The sequence below is a fragment of the Chenopodium album genome, chromosome 27, assembly GCF_948465745.1.
Source record: "Chenopodium album chromosome 27, dcCheAlbu1.1, whole genome shotgun sequence".
In the NCBI taxonomy this organism is placed as follows: Eukaryota; Viridiplantae; Streptophyta; class Magnoliopsida; order Caryophyllales; family Amaranthaceae; genus Chenopodium; species Chenopodium album.
The window spans coordinates 29,479,593-29,497,632 of record NC_137860.1 but is presented as its reverse complement, the minus strand read 5'-3'; the positions used below and the strand labels follow the sequence as shown (position 1 = coordinate 29,497,632).

The 18,040-nt window shown below is 30.8% G+C and overlaps 2 protein-coding genes across 2 annotated transcripts; one reads left to right on the top strand and one right to left on the bottom strand.

Annotated features, from left to right (window-relative positions):
- Positions 1-3,109: 3,109 nt before the first annotated feature.
- LOC145619993 (transcription factor NAI1-like) lies at positions 3,110-7,077 on the top strand. The gene is made up of 4 exons (XM_081674663.1): positions 3,110-3,181; positions 3,307-3,645; positions 5,378-5,767; positions 6,991-7,077. Exons 1-4 carry the CDS (start codon positions 3,110-3,112, stop codon positions 7,075-7,077), a joined length of 888 nt encoding a protein of 295 aa, XP_081530789.1.
- A 503-nt stretch (positions 7,078-7,580) lies between these two features.
- On the bottom strand, positions 7,581-9,735 carry LOC145619992 (transcription factor bHLH25-like). The gene is made up of 3 exons (XM_081674662.1): positions 9,358-9,735; positions 8,614-8,865; positions 7,581-7,673 (listed from the first exon to the last, which is right to left on the bottom strand). The coding sequence occupies exons 1-3, from the start codon at positions 9,733-9,735 to the stop codon at positions 7,581-7,583; spliced, it is 723 nt and encodes a 240-aa protein (XP_081530788.1).
- Positions 9,736-18,040: the final 8,305 nt, after the last annotated feature.

Genomic DNA, 18,040 nt, shown 5'->3' with positions numbered 1-18,040 from the left:
CAAGCACACACGTCAATGTACAAATTTGATTTACAGACTAACTAGATGAAACCCGTGCGATACACGATTTGTTTGATTTTTTTTTTTTTTTGGTATTTATGAGCTAAACTTTGTATATTTAGATAAAAATCCTAATATTAAAAGGTAATATTTAATATTTTCAAAAAAAAATATTTAATATTTAATTAATTTAAACTTAAAATCTCATTCGCCAATTTTACTTACGTGGCATTTGAATTATTTAATTCTAAAAGAAATTAATAATATCTTATTTAATTGGCTACTACTAAGATTTATAATCCTACATGGCGCGCTGAGAAAATTACTACGTGGCTCTCTAAAAACTCGGGAAAAACTCCCCTTTAAATATATATGTTAGATTAGATTTTTTTATCTGTACACCCAGGTATATAGTATACCTAGAGATGTAAAGCCAGGTGCATGTGTCGGGTCTATTCTAAAATTTAAGTCATGCTAATTCTTTCAAAAAAAAAAAAAAAAAAAAAAAAATGAGTCATGCTAAATGTCTAAATAAGTCAATTTTCCAAATTGATTTTTATGAGTCAGTTTTGAATCAAGTGATTAGGTATATTTTTATTAAGTAAACCTGGTAAAATTACAACAAGGCTTAAACATAAAATGAAGATTTAAAAAATAAAAAAACCAGAAAGAGCACGAACGCTTGTGAAAAAATAACATGTAATTAGAAAAGAACATAATGGTTACCAAAATAAGCAAAAGGGGTACATCAAAATGAGCTATTACATGTGGCCTATCTTCATATGAATATTCCGAATTTTTAGTTTTCGATAAATATAATGAAACTGGCCGAAAATTGTAATTTGATTTGTAATGCATATATGTGATGACCATTTTGTTGATGAGTTTTAAAATTTAATTTCTTAATATCCTTTAAAAGATTTTCAAAATATACCATTGCCCCCAATATCTTATTTTTAATATTATGCAACTACCATATGTTGGTATCTTGGTAATAGTAGAATATTATTAAGATAATGTCTCTATCAAATTTTTATTTATTATTAACTTCAACGTACAACTGTACAAGTATATATTGCTGATTTGTTGTCATGAAACCCTATAGCAGAAGTCAATATTTGCTACTAAAGAATTTAGATACTCGAAGTAATTAAGCAAAGTAATCAAAGTCTAAGAAAATTGAAGAGGACGTAGAAAATCTCACATAATCTTCTGTACCCCATTCTTCTGTTAGATAAGCACTTTTCTAATTGACATTTTTGTAAAATAATTAACCATCCAACCTATATATCTCTGTCCATTGTTCAAGTATACTTCTATGATTAAAGTACAATTAATGGGATGTGTTTCCAGTAGTCTTTTGAAAAATGACTACCATATTTATTTAATGATATAAAATATGATTGGTTGATTTTTTTTCACCTTATAAAATTGTCACAATTAGTATTATTATATCTACAATTCACATAAATTTTTTGAAAGTTTTAATCCAACATATTATAAATATTTTTCGAGAGACTATATAATAAGAATAAAAATTTGATAAATGAAACTAAAAATTTGGTAAACTGAACAAATGTTGACAATACTATTTTATACCTAAAATAGAGTAATATAACTAATTATCTGGAAAAAAATATATCAACTACGAACTATATAATTATGAAAATACTATGGTAGTCATATTTCAAATAACTACTGTAAAATTTTCAACGATTTGTACTACTTATTAATAAGCCCACATTATTGTTTATTAATTTGATTGTAAGTGTGATGTCTAATGAGATCGAAGCTAGGTTGAGTAAGTATATCTTATTAATCTCATGTAATAGAGATTGTTATAATACATTTTCTTACTATTGTTATAATACCATTATTTTCAAGAGAAAACTTTTATTTTAATTACCTACTCAGGGCTTGTTCTCTTACGTTGAAATTCAGTTCAATTCAGTATAGTTCAGTTCAGCTGAGTTCAGTTCAGTTTAGTTCAGTTTAGTTCAGTTCAGTTCAGCTCTTAATTTCCTTCTCTTATAAAATATTCATTTCAGTTCAGTTCAGTTCAGTTGAGTCCAATTCAGCTGAGTTCAGTTCAGCTGAATTCAGTCAATGAGAACAGGCCTTCACTACGTACCTTGTATTATAGAATTATAGCAACTGTTTAATTCGTAATAATCTATTGGTTTGATAATCATTAAAATAAATTTTATTTAATTTCAAAGAAGAATTTTGCTATAATCATATATTTGAACTTACTTTATCTGAGCCCGACTCTAAGGCCCCTATCAACCTAGCTCTTTCTTAAAATGCATGTTAAATGAATGTGTTTTATTGATCTGAATCTAGATATATAGCAAATTAGACCTCGACCTGACCAATCCTTTTGATTTATCTTATTAAATAAAATAAGTTCAGTTAAAATTAATTTAGAAATCTTTCAAAAAAAAATAGATAATTCAAAACAAGTTCAACCAAAATGAGTTTTTAAAGTTACGTAATTAAATGATTCACACATGCATATATAAACAAAATCACACGCAAATAATATAAGATGTATTAAGTTGAAACATAACGTGTCAAAAAGATATGTTGTAATCATAAAAAAAATAGCGTGTCAAAAAGATATGTTATGATCATAAAATAAAAACAAAGAAAGTATATAGTATAATAAAATACGAGTAAATAAATAGTAATCACCCTAGTGAAAGGTCATCACTCATGCAATTAAAGACGACTTTCTTAAGACACGCTAGTAAGTAATAACCCACATGTTTTATTTTTTAATTCCCTACAATATAATATTCAATTCAAATCTAGTGCTTTTAACTTTTGAAGTTTATAAATATTTAGTAAATCATCCCACTAATTCATTTCCATTCAACAACTCTATTTGGTAAACCGGCATCCTTTTCAAGGTAAAGCATCAACATTTGTACAATAGTTTTTTTTTTTTTTTTTGGAAATTTCAAATTGCATCAAAATTCTTGCATTAAATTATTTACCTTTATTAATTCCTTGCTAATCTCGAAAATCCCTTCAAACATGACATGATTTATATTAATTGTGCATGTGCATCTCGAAGAAAGATAATTGTTAAATTTCTTGATTATCGATGCAGTTTTCTAATTATTTTACGAGTAGCAAATTCATGGACATGTTTTCCGGGGAATGGCTATCTGATCTTGTAAGTGCTTAGTGCTTTAACCTACTATAGTTAATAATACGAGTAATATATCTAAGAAATATATGTATATAAAATATATAATTGTATAGTTCATATAAAACAATGAATATAATATTTATTTGTAGGTAAACGAAGATCCAACATTGATAATGGATGATTATGAAATGATGATGAGCTCTCATGGAAATGAAGATGTGTTTGAATTTATTGATACTTATCAACCGCCGGATGTGATCTTTGATGCTAATGATCCGCCGGCCTTTGATCGTAGTTGGAGCTCATCTGGACAGCTTATATGTTTTGGGAGCTCGTCGAACTTAGAAACTACTAACCCTAAACTTAGTAATGGAAGCAAGAAGGTTGGGTTAGCTTCGAATGAGCATGTAGTTGCGGAGAGGAGGCGAAGGGAGAAGATGACTCAAGGGTTTATTGCTCTTTCAGCCCTAATTCCTGGTCTTAAGAAGGTACATATACTAAGCTAGCTAAGCTAGTTTGTTAATTATTTATCATTTGCAAGCAAAATCATGCTTACAATTAGTATAAATCATGGTATTCTTGAAGTTTGTTAGCTTTAATGGTTTCATAATCATCACATGAAAATAGGTAAATAATAAGTAATTTAATCTAATTGATCACCCCCAAAAAGTCTAATTGCCTGGATAACTGGATTCATATTATTTGGGTCATTAATCTTATTGGATTCAATTTGAGGAAAAAAAAAATTAAATCAATTATCTTAATCGTTAGGACTAAATACTGTTGAGCATGAATTAAATTTGTATTTTTAATTGGAATCAATTGGGATCGGAGTAATGCAATAGACAGAGTAATTATACAATTGTAATCATTAAGACTAATATAGGTGAGCGTAAGTATAATCTAATCACCACTACAACTATATATTATACACCCATCAATCCCATCATTTATAACTTGAAAATGTTTTAATTAGAGATTATCAAGCTTGTAGATTTATGGTTAGGTTGTTGCAATTTAGGCTAAATTTTCATTTACTACTTAACATCCTAATCTGAATTCATTATTGCATCACTAATAAAAGAGTAAATGTCGTCGTCCCATTTTATATTTTGTAAATATGTTCATGAAAGGAGTAAAAATTAAGGAGGAAAAAGAAAAAAGACATTTTAGGGCAATGAAAGATATTTAATTTAATTTAACATCAAGTAACATAAATTATTTCCTCCAAAAAAAAAAAGAAAAAAAAGTAACATAAATTAAATGAAGGAAGTACCCCAAATATAATTCTAGAGACACTCAATCTCCAAGGACTCCAAGGTCTCCAACACTACATGCAACCTGCAGTATCTAAAGTAATGCACATATAGCTTAAATACCGTACTACTTTCGTTCTTAAAAGTGAATTACTTATTTACACTTCACTAACATAGTATAAAAAAAAGTTGCTAATTGAAGTATATATATCGAAATTATCTGAATTTAATAAGTACCGACATGACTTTACAACATGCAATATTGCCGAGAATTCAAGGTCAATAGCTTTGAAAACATCCATATTGAAACTTTATTTCATTGGTAACAAAGGTAGTGCGAGTATAGTTTTTGAAATGAAAATTAAAGTGTATGTTTTAAAGTTTTTAAAACCAATACTTTGAGAAAAGTTTGATACAGTACATTGCATCTTTGTTAGTATTGCGGTGACTAGGTATAACAAAATAATGGGGGTGAAGGAAGGGGATTGTTCAAGCTTATAAGAATTGAAATTTTCCAAGAAAACTATGCAAAAGCTAGATATATATGACATATATTATGAACCAATGGATGTATGTATTTCATTCATTAATTGTCTTGGCCTGGATAAATGTAATAGATGCATGGTTATTATACCCCAACAAGTGTTTTTTATAAATATTGGGGTATATCATATTGAGTATGTAATAATGAACCTTCATCTTCTCTAACCATAAACATCATATATGTATGTATCATATAAATAACTATGAACTTTCTTTCAAAAAAAAAAAAAGTAATTACGGACTTATATTTTACTTAAATACACTTCAATTCTCTTCTCGTTAGATTCCCATACGTTTAACCGATATAGTTTCCTTTAAATAAAATTAGTTATATCGGCGTACCATCCAAAAGATAAATACTTCACTTTGAATGATTTGTAATGTACTCCGTATTATATTATTGTATTGTTAAACAATGCAGACGGACAAGGCATCTATCTTGGCGGAAACAACTGAATACCTAAAACAACTTGAAGAAAGAGCCAAAGTTTTGGAAGAGCATACATCAAAGAGGACAATGGAGTCGGTTTGTCTTGTTAAGAAGAAACAAAGGCATGCTTTAAATGATAATTCTGCAACTTCTTATTCATATGATCATCAATACTCTAACAAAACTATAAATTTTGATGATAACTTGGAAATTGAAGCCAAGGTGTTAAACAACAATATCCTTATTAGGGTTCATTCTCTTAAGATTCAAGGCCTCATGCAAAAGATTATTGAGGAAATTGGAAGCCTTAATTTGACCCCATTAAACTACCAAACCGTGCCATTTGGAAGCTATGCCATTACTATGACAATTGTTGCTAAGGTATTTCATTTTTATTTTCCCTTTATTTTATCAATTTCACCATTTTATGTTTGTCTGAATGAATTGATTGTTATAATGGTTATGATATATGTAGCTATAAAGGATACGTACTAATTCTGAACTAAAAGTATAAAATACTACTTAGATTTGGTCCTAATAATTTAGAGATTTATGATAGAACTTTACATTGATCGATAAATATCATTTATTTTATATTTGATTTATATGTATGCTTTAGTTTTTCTATTCGGCCATTAGATGCCTCTATCAAATTATATAATGATGAATTATTTGAATGAGATCTGAGTACAACTAAGTTATATATGTTTGGTTTAATCAAATCAGAAAAATTCAAATCAAATCAGATTCGGTGAACTCATGAACAAGTTAATTAGGAGGACCAAATAATTATTTGGCAATAAGCAGTGATTAATATAAAGGGAAATTAAAGTAGATAAGTGGAGTTAGTGGGATTGCCATTAAATTAGATTATTTATTAAGAGGTTACAACATGGAAATAATTAGTCATAAAATTAATATTCTATAGAGTAATATAAAAACATCAATGAATGGACTAAAATAATGGAAGCATTCGATCTAGTGATTGTATGGGAGGGAACTACGGATCGAAATTATTAACCACACTTAACCATTACTCCGTATAATTTTAAAAGCACATTTAAAGGTCTATTGTTTTCAGATTATTTTCAATTCAGTTCTTACTTTTTTTTCTCTCATAAAATATTCAGTTTAGCTCAGTTCGGTCAATCAGAACAGGTCCTTACTTAAACATTACATTAGAGAGTTATTCATCCTAATTTCAACTTAAATTATTATTTTTTCCTAAGAAACCCTACTTATCCAAGAATAATATATAATAATGCCCATAATTTTCTAGAGATTAGAACGTACCATCAATAATAATAATTACACATTATCTATGAAATAATGAGATTGGAGCTTTGCATACTTTTTGAACTCTTCAACCATGAACATGGCCGGTTTAATATAGCCGTATAAACTGTATTGAGGGTTCTAAGCTAATTCATTATTATTGAATATTGATCCCTAATGTTTGAAAAATGAAGGTGTATAAAGTATGGTAAAATAGAAAATAGAAAATTATATATACTATTATTCAAATTGAAAAGGCCAAATTAGAGTAATTAACATGGGATAATGATATTATTTTAAAATTAACAATTTGTAAACATGAATTTCAGGCGACTGATGATTTTAGCATGAGCTCAGAGGGTTTGGTGAAACACTTGGGAAATGCTCTCCAAAAAATCATATCCCAAAATGTTTAGATAAAATATACTTGTACCAAAACACATGGCATATTGTCGTTTTGAAGCCTCTTCCCGAGTACTCGCCCATGCATATTTAGTTTGAAGCTTTGAATTATCAGAATAAATAAATGTAATTTGAATACTATTTTATCTCAGGTCTTTATGGAACTTTGTAAAATTTTCTTTTTTATGCAATTTATTGTTGTTATTAAGTAGGAGTAGCTCATTTTTTGTAGTAGTAGTACATGCAGTTATTCCATACACCATACATGAAAGGTTTTCTACATCTGATGATCCGACGTAGACCTATGTGTACAAACGTAATCTTTAGAAAGAGTAACACGGTACAACAATGCCTTTGTAGCCCCAAAAAAAAAAAAAAAACAGAAATATTAGAACAAGTGCAATGGTGTAAGAGACCTAAAAAGAAGGGCAGGGTGCACTTTTTTTGTGAGAGAATCGATCCCATGATCTCTTGAAATCGGGAGAGAAGCTTTAACTATTTGAGTTATCTTTCACTCTCAGGGTGCACTTGGTAGGCTAGTGGTTATGGCTTTATAACAGCTAGCTACAAAACCCTCCTTAGTTTGGTCACAAGCTCCTTTGCCATCACACTGAAATTTTCATTCATATCCCAAAATAATTAGTACTACTGCATATATAACTTTCCTATACTACAACAACGAAACAAAATAACTGAGCAAGCAAACAAATTTAATAGCATGCGCGGTGTTCGTTAATTGTATTTTATATATGTATACATTGTATATTTAATTTGTATGTCATTATGTAACGAGTATTTTATAGGATCATGTTGAGATTCCAATGTTTCCAATAAATTATAGGCACTACACGTCTACCCTACTACAACTATCAATCTATGGTTTCAAACAGAATAATTGTATGTGGCCAAATACATGAAATTCATGATGCCTTACGAGTGAGAGGAAGAAGAAGAAAAAAAAAACTTTAATTATACTAACTTTGTTCGATTATATTTGTACTATATTATTTACTCATTGCACAATTATCAAAGCATATTTTTAACGTACAATATATTAATTATGTATAGTACAAGCAAAAATGAAACCTGAGACCTCTCTCCCACCAAGTCACCATGAAAAACTCCAACAAACCAATTAGGCTATTACTAACATCATGATATATAGAACAAATATTAGCTATTTATTAGTTAATTTAGGGGGGCCAAACTTCACCAATTGGGCCACGGGGTGCCGGGCCTCCACCAGCCCCCCCCCCCCGGCTCCGCCCATGTTAATGATATTGTTGTTTAAGATGAATCAAAAAGACTACATGCATGCATGTCTAATTCTTTGTTCAAATATGTCAATTATGAACCATAATCATGAAAACATTATGATAGTCATATTTTAAATAGTACCTGCATGCGCGGATATAGTAATGACCATGTGATTCTCAAAAGAAAGAAAGTTGCTAGTATTGAATATTGATAGTCAAATGAAATATCTCCATTTCGCTCAATATGCACCCTAGCAATTCAAGTTTATTCTCACATAAAATTGTAAGTAGCACGTCTTTGTTGCTAAATCTAGCTTTCATTTCTGGAAATGCATCATTCTTGGAGTGCAAATCTTCGACTTCTTTGTTTGTTGAAGACAAAGGATTGGTATCGCCGTAGTTTTCATCCATGACCAAATGTGTCGTCTTCACTAACACCTTTGATTCAACATTTTGCTGTTTCGGTTTCTCTTCTAGGTTTTTAACGCGTTCTTGGAGGTGTTCCACATATTTCACTGCTTCTTCAAGCACCGATGCTTTGTTCATCTATTTAAAAAAAATGCATGTCAAATTAATAAAAACTAACTAGCATTCATATTCAGAAGAAAAACATCCTCACAGCTACAAAGGATCGTTAGATTGTCTCTCCAACAAGGCTGCATTATCCAGCGACATAAGCGGAAAATGTTCCACAGTGCAAGATCTACTCGACGATCGTAGTTTTGATGAAGGAAAAGTTTATTTGATTCAATATGTTATGTATTTGTTAACGTCGAATCTATATTGTAGATGTCGTATGACTTTAAATTAATGAAATATTTTTGCTATTAAAAAAAAAAAGCATTCATATTTATGATATGTCAGACTGTCAATATTATAGTTAAATTAGTCACGATATATATTTTCAAAATAACAATTTTCTTAAATGAATAGCAAAAGATTTATTAATGATCAAAGTTGCGAGTTACAAGCACCTAAAAGAAACAGTAAAGTATGGTGATTCTAGTTTATTTAGATCGATGAGGTCAATTTTGTTACCTTTTTAAGACAAGGAATGAGGGCAGAGAGAGCAATCAATCTTTGACTAAGTATGTCTCTTCTACGTCGCTCTGCAATAACATGGTATTGAAGATTCAATTTAGATCTTGAATCCATTGATCTAGTACTAGTAGTCCTCTTGTTACACCCACGACTTTCGTTGGCCTTAGGAACATTGTCATCCATCACCGTTGGAGAACGTAAAGCATCCGAAATGGAAAAATTCCAGCGGCTACCTTTGAGTCTCTTAGTAGTAACCTCAAAACTACTAAGATAAGGAGTTTCGACGATTCCGATTTCACCATAGTCGTGGTTATCTTTCGTGCAAGACCCGAAGCTATGTGATGATACACACGCATTATAGTGTAAAGACTCCATTGTTCCCTAAGACATAATAAAATCAAAGATTGAGTTTGAAGATAATAAGGGTTATTTTATTTCATTTGTTGGTATTATTTGGTGAAAAATATAGGGTAGATGCAAACATTTATAGTACACAAATAACACAATAAATTATAATACCACTTAAAAAATAAGTTTAATTCTGAAAATCACATGACTAGTACATCATTATAATATAATTTGTAATAATTTAATTAGCTTTGATGTATGACAGTGTGAGTAATGACATATAGACCACTAATTAAACACATATCAAATGATTATGTAGGAGTAAGAACTTATATGTTGTCAAAAAAAAAAAAAAAAAAAAAAAGAACTTATATATTACTACGTATATATAAATAATACAATAAATAATAATTTAACATTAATCGCGATAAGATAAGAGATTATAAGATCAAATATTAATGGCGTGCGTTGTAACCATAAGTAAGTGATAAAAATATAGTTTCAGAAATCACAGCAGATCCATTTTAAGTTGATCGTATCAAATTGTATAATTAGTTGATTATAAATTTCATTTTTATACAATACAATAGACTAATGGACAGAATCTTTTTGTGATATTGAATTTTAAGCATGTGCGAAGAGAGGATTAATTTTTTAATCTAGTTAGATTATAAAATTTCAAGTTGTTGTTTGACATGTTTAATTTGGCCCACATGACCATATCTCCTAGGCCCTAGCAATTATCATGAAGGAATATAAATATTTTTTTTTTTGACAAAGGAATATAAATATTTTACTTCAATATAAAGTGGTGTTAGTTCTTTTCCAATTTACTATTTAATGTAACAACTTTTTTTTTTATAAGGGTTTTTTTATCTGAACTTTATATTTTGTGAAATCATCTTTTTAATTGTTTTCCAAAAAAAAAAAAAAAAAAAAAATAATTCCAGGGCTGTGTTTTTTTCTTGAAATTCGGCTGGGTCGTAGACCTTTGGGCCTTTGACTTGTAGGCTTTTGACCTGTGTGACCCAAGGACGATTTTGGACTACATTCAATTAACAACTATGATTTGGGCTTAATATGAACTTGGATCGAGGATGGATTGTATTGGACTTTTAATTGAATGGCTAGTTTAGGCAAGTCTACCTACACCCTCCCATTACTTCTTTCCTCAATTAATTTTTTTTTTTTTTTTTTAGATAGTCACAGCAGACAATGATAAATGGAATTTGAACACGACTAGGGATGTTAATGGAACGAGGTAGATGTTGACCTTCTCATCCCCACCCTAACATTCCCATCCCCTAGAAGCACCCAAGGGTATTGTTTGCTCATTTCAATGATTATTGCTCATTTTATCATCAAATAAGTAAACAAATTCCCTTGGGTGCACCGTGCACGCACCCAGGTGTATATAACAATCTCTCCTTATCCCCATTCTCATCCCGGTGGTAGGTCCAAAACTCATCCCATCCCCGCCCCGATGAGTGCAATTCCAAATTTATCCCCGCCTCGACAAGTACAATTTCAAGCTCATCCCCGCCCCACCTCCCACTTAGATATCCTCACCCACCTAATCCCTGCCTCCAAAATGCAACAATACTACAAAGTATATAATATAAATTACAATAAAAATAAATCACCTAATAAGTTAATATTACACATTTTTTCTCCTTTTATTGTATGGCTATAAGTCTATTACAAAGTATTTTATTTATTACTCCGTACTACTTTAGTTTAATTAATATATTTTTAAAAATATATGGATGTGGATATGAGATAGGTATGAAGTGGGGCAGGGCAAGCCGGAGATGGGGCGAGTACAATTTAAAATCCACCTCCATCCTATCATCTATGACGGGTATGAATTTTATCCCACCACCTACCAAATCGGGAGTCATTAGAACGGGTCTCCTACTTGACCAGCCCCACTAACATGGGTGACATCTAGCTCTTGAGTACCACCACTAATCAAGTCATTAAGTTAAATTATTTTCACTCTATAACTTGTATGTAGTTATTGAAGTACTTTTTGAGTGGTGTATAATGTCATAGCATGGGTGACAAAATTTACGTTATACTCTCCTTATTTAGGAGTATGTGATCTCAAAATTAGAGACAAAAACTTATGTCAAAAATTTGTAACCCCAAACCTTTGATAATATAAGGACAAAAGGGCTAGAGTCTCATTATCACGGTTGTTTTCTTCAACTATGATTGTCGGCAACCATTTGGACCCATCTCAATTTATTGGTGATACATGACCAATTTCAAAATTTCAATAGATATACTCTATTTCTCTTGTGAACCTCCTTCCTCTCATCATGCTCAATTGCTCACCATACATGAAATAAAACATATATATACATGAAACAAATAGCATAATGTACGTTATGAGTAATAATTAATTCGACAATTTTTCAAGTAATTTATCATTTTCCTTTTTTCATATACAATCATAAGCTCAAGGCTGCATTTAAATATGTACATTATGAGTAATAATTGGAGTTGTGGGATGGCCTGCTAGGCCCGTCCTACTCTACCTGCGAAACGGGCGGGTTTGGACAACAATTTTTTAAAAATTAAATACTTTTACGGGCTAGGTCCTGCCCGCTAATATAAATGGGCGGACACAGACAAGACAATTTGTACCGCGGCTAGCCCATTTGGGCCGTTTATTAATAAAATAATAATTTGATAATTTTTTTATTTAGTTAAATTATGTATATATTTTTTAGACTAAAAAGAATACAAAAGAAAGTATATACGAAGTAGGTTTTAAGCTACAATAACTATTTTTTTTCCTTGTTTAAATCTTACGGAGACTTATCATATAAGTTCTTTATTATTTTTTACTAACATATGTTACGTTTCAGCTTTTTTTAATTCTTTCTCATTTGTGATAAAGCTAGGTTTATTTAAGACAACTTAATCAAAATAATTATAACATAAATAAATAATAAAAAAACTTATTAATGTTTATAAAATTAGAACAAATTCCTTAAAAATAAAATTAGAACAGTGATTTTAAGCCCGTTAGCCCGCGGACAAGCCTGGCCCATTTAATGGGGGGAGTATATAGACTATATGGTCAAATTGTCAAGCCCGCATAAAAGCACTTGGGTTTGCTAGACTATGGTCCTGTTTGGCAAAAGTAGCGGTAGCGGGTAGCTTTTAGCGATCGAGTAGCGGTCAATTAGAACCTGTTCTCATTGACTGAACTCAGCTGAACTGAACTGAACTGAAATGAATATTTTATAAGAGAAGGAAATTAGGAGCTGAACTGAACTGAAATGAATATTTTATAAGAGAAGGAAATTAGGAGCTGAACTGAACTGAACTTAACTGAAATGAATATTTTATAAGAGAAGGAAATTAGGAGCTGAACTGAACTGAACTGAATTGAGCTGAACTGAACTGAACTGAACGGAACTGAACTGAGCTGAACTGCACTGAACTGAACTGAATTTCAACGTAAGAGAACAGGGCCTTAGTAGTGGGTAAAGGTTAGTCGTCAAAGTAACAGTTAATAGTATGAGTGTTTAGCAAAGAAGCGGTTGCAATACCAAAACATATCAAAATTCATATAAAAATTGATTTAAAAGTAATAAAAATTTGCCAAACGCTACCAGCTACTTTTAAACGCATTTTTAACTTTTGAAAAAAAACTACCTAAACACTACCTCTATCACTAAACGCTACTAGAATCGCTACCTTGTCAAACACTCTCAAATTTTTCTAGTGTTTTGACTGGTCAAAACGCTAACTGCTACCTCAGACGCTATCACCAAATAGGGCCTATGCCCGTTGGACAAAATATGAACTATAAGTCTAGTAATAATGCTGATTCGACAATTTTAAAGCAAAATGATAAATGCTATTTTTATTCCCCTTTGTTTTAATATTAAAGTTGTTACCTTTTCCTGATGCCCGGATAATGAGATGCATAAAATGTGTGTGACGATATGATATCGATAAAGATCTAACACCGTATACATACAAGCATAAAAGCAAGACAACATTTGATAGCGATTTTGGATTGTCATCGATCTCTTACTCCTTGGAGAGCTTCTTTTGTATTTACATTGTATATTTGTTTTCCCACACTGTGTTGACAAAATTAAATATGATAATAGAATCTAAAACCTAGAAAACTTGAGAAAACGTCTATGTTAGCAACTTAGCAGATAAAATATGGATGAATTCTATCACATAGTCTCACACAATATAATTCATGTGTTACTGCATTTTAAAATAGTCACCCTCTAAAAAACGACAATTAACATATTTTGTGAGTTTGAAATTGCAAGTTTAAGTATCACCATCTTTCCATCATTATTATAATTTTATAATTTTTTCTTTGAAACTCAATGGCAAGATATGAACCTGCCACATGTGATGGATTGTCATCATTATTCCACAAATGATGTGACGCCGTGTCATACAATTACTATTATTCATTAAACAAAAATGATGAATTGGTAACATTAATGTTATAAACCCATGACTTTATGCTCATCATAATATAACTTCAACTACTATTCCAATGACATATCTTATGTCTACAATGTTTTGTTAAAGAAAGTTAATTATATTCATAAACTTGAAGATGTAAGTAATAAAGTAGATATAAGTCATGTAATTAATTTAGTCTATACATCACATAATTTTTATTATAAAAGCTTATTTTAAATATATATAATGACCTAATACATTATTCTCGCATAAATTTATCAGTAAGTCCTCTAAATAAACAGAATTCATAATGGTGGAAATGTGGAATCTAAAAATACATAAAGTTGTACCGAGTAGAAATAAAGATGAAAAGTCAAAATATTGAAATGAAAATCACAAAAAACGAATCTACAATTTCTAAAAAACAAGAAATAAAACACAAAGAATTAATGGACTAGAGCAAACCAACAACGCAAAGTCACGAGAAATCTGAAATTTTTTCATACAACTTCAATTTACCATTGTCTCACGAATTCAACGATAAAAGCAATGATACGAGAAAATGATTATATCATTATCTACAATTCATAATGAGAAATTGATATACTCATTAAATCTTCAATTTATCGTTCAATATAACCTGACAAAGTTGACAGCGACATGCATGCTTAATTTTAGCCAAACAAGGGAAAGTTATACCATGAGATAAGGTGCACGAGTAAAAAAATAGTCTTCCTTTCAATTTTTGTACAAATACTATCTTCACTCTTAAATATTTGTTCCACTTTTTATTTTCGGTTGTTTTTAAATACCAACTGCATTTCAATTTGAAAAAGTTTTACAATATTTAATTCATTTATCTTAACTAGTGGACCCAACATAAATCATATTACTCCGTATGCGGAGTATTAGGGCCTGTTCACATTTACTAAACTGAGCTGAACTGAACTGAACTGATTGGAGCTGAACTGAACTGAACTGAACTGATTGGAACTGAACTGAACTGAACTGATTGGAACTGAACTGAACTGAATTAAGCTGAAATGAATATTTTATGTGAGAGGGAAATTAAGAGCTGAACTGAACTGAACTGAACTGATTGGAACTGAACTGAACTGAACTGATTGGAACTGAACTGAACTGAACTGATTGGAGCATAGCTGAACTGAACTGAAATTAAGTAAATATGAACAGGCCCTTAGTTTTATATTCTCTTTCTCTCCTCCAATTTTCTCAACTACTTTTATTTTTTTATTTTTTCACCACAAACAAGCGGGTGCAGGTGCGTTGTCTCAACTACTTTTATTTTTATTTTATTTTTTTACAATTTTTTTTTTCACCACACCTATTGGGTACGGTGCGGGCACTCACGCCCAATAATTCGTGCGGCAACTCACATTCTTCCAATTTCGACCAACTGCAAAATCCAATTCAATCAAATTCAACTTAATCCACTCAAATTCAACTCAATTCAATTCATATTCCACATTACTCAAAATCAAACTATTTTTTTTTTAAAAAAAAATAGCGAGAATTACTACTTGATAGAGACAGGACGACGACGAAGACGAAGGAGATGAAGAATAAATTCTCCGGCGACGATGAGCGTCTTTTGATGGTGCAAGTCACTGGTAGTGGGTGCGGTGGCCTGGGTTCGCTGGTTTCTGGGTGCGGTGGTGGGTTATCGATGAACGGTGGTTGGCAATTTGCGGCTGGTGGGTTCGGTGGTGGTGGCTGGGTTCGACTGGTGATGATGTGGTTGGTGGGTGTGATGGGAGACGAAATTAGGGGGGGTGTTAGGAACGAATTGAAGGAGAATGAAGAGATTTGTGAGGATTCGTGGTGAGCTGATTTGTTCCCTTTTTCATGTGAAAGAGAGAGAGGAAGAGGGGAAAAAAGAGAGAATGAAAGAAAAATAGTGTATAAGCTTATTTTGGGCTGTTGGCTTATACAATTTGGGTTCTTGGTTGATGCATTATTCGTATCAGTTATTCAAATGAATATATCAGACAATTGATGTCTGATATCAGTCAACATAATGAACATATCAGACATTAATAAAGAAAACGTATCAGCCGACAAAAGGAATTTATCAGCCAACAAAAAAATAGATATCAACCAACAAGAAGAATATATGAGCCAACAAAATATACTTATTGGTCAACAAAAAGAACATATCAGCCAACAAATGAACCATATTAGCCAACAAAAGGATGAAATCAACAAATAAAAGCGGCAGGTAAGCCAACAATTAAAAAATGTACATACAAGCCAACAAAATAATATATCAGCCAATTAAAGAAACATATAACCCAAATGATATCTGATATCAGGCAACGACAGGAAAAAAATAAAAAATACCAGCCAACAAAAGGAGTAAATTAGTCAACACATAAACTATATCAGTCAACAAATGAAACATATCAGCCAACACATGAAACATATAAGCCAACAAGTAAAACATATCAGCTAAGCCAGCTGCACGGAATTTTGCGAATCGCTTCTCTTTTTTCACCTACCCCACCACCTCCATAGTTTATTACTTTATCTAACTTCTCTTAAAACTCCACGAATAGAGAAATGGAACAAGGCCTTGTTCTTTTCACCTTTTGGGCGGAGCAGAGCAAGACAAAGCAGAGCAGGATTAGGCTTCCACACACTGAGGAGCAGAGAAGGGTAGGGCAGAACAGAGTATGACAAAGCAGAGCAGCTCAAAAGAACAAGACCCAAGTATTTAAAAACAGATGGAGTAATAAAATATATATAAAAAAAAATAAAATAAAAGGTTTTATCAAATTTATTATTCCATAATGGTTGCCACTATCAATCAAGTTGTCCATTTTTGTTTTTGCTTTCTCTGCCTTTTTTTCCTTTTTCATAATTTTCTTTTAATATTCTTTTAAAAATACTAGGTTAATTATTCTACTCTACCATATGCTAAACGTCATTATCAATGATAACAAGCTTATACTATACTAAAGACAAACGCAAAAGGTCGTTTTCGAAAATATTAGCTTCAACACGTAACACATCATTAAGATCATTTGATTAATATGGGCACTTGTATGTGTGGTATGTCACATTAGTGTGCTTTTGTATTAGTTTAGACATCTAAAATGAGTGGTAGACTAGTACGTACAGCTACCGTAATTTTAATTATGTACTCTTTAAAAGGTTGATTCATGTATGATTTATTTTACTTTATTTCTGCATTAATAAAATAAATAAATAAATATATAAGAATTCTTGATTTAAACAAGATGTCTTTACATTTTTTTTGAAATTTTTGGCACAAAGCATCTTCATGCACATGTGCCTTTTTTTGTTCTTTCAACCATACATTTTGCTTCTTTATTTATAGGTTTCTTTTCAAAATTAGCTCTTCTGCTTAGTTGACAACTTGACATGAGAACCACAACAAGTTTTTCAAATACAAACTTGATAGACTTTTCTTTCTTTTTTTATTTTTATTTTTTTTTTATTTTTGAAGAAACCAACAAACTTGATAGACTTAGAACTTGACTAGTTCATCTTATATTTACTTATCATATATGGTTATTCTTGTTAGATTCGTAATAATGTGTATTTTATTACGTATTATGTAATCTACTAATTTTTCATGATAGAATTCGTTAGCAATAAAAAAAACCACACATAAAACGAATAAAGTATGGCATTAATTTCCTTTAAAAAAAAATGATACAATGATACATATCATCCTCCTCTAATTCCCAAAATATATATCTTGCTTCCTTCGATCCACTAATCTCGGTTGTGAATTTTAACTATGGTGTTGACTTTCTTTTACTTTTTCTTTTCTTTTTCCTTTCTAACTTTTTTTTTTTTTCCTTATTCTTTGGGAGACAATTCTATTTGC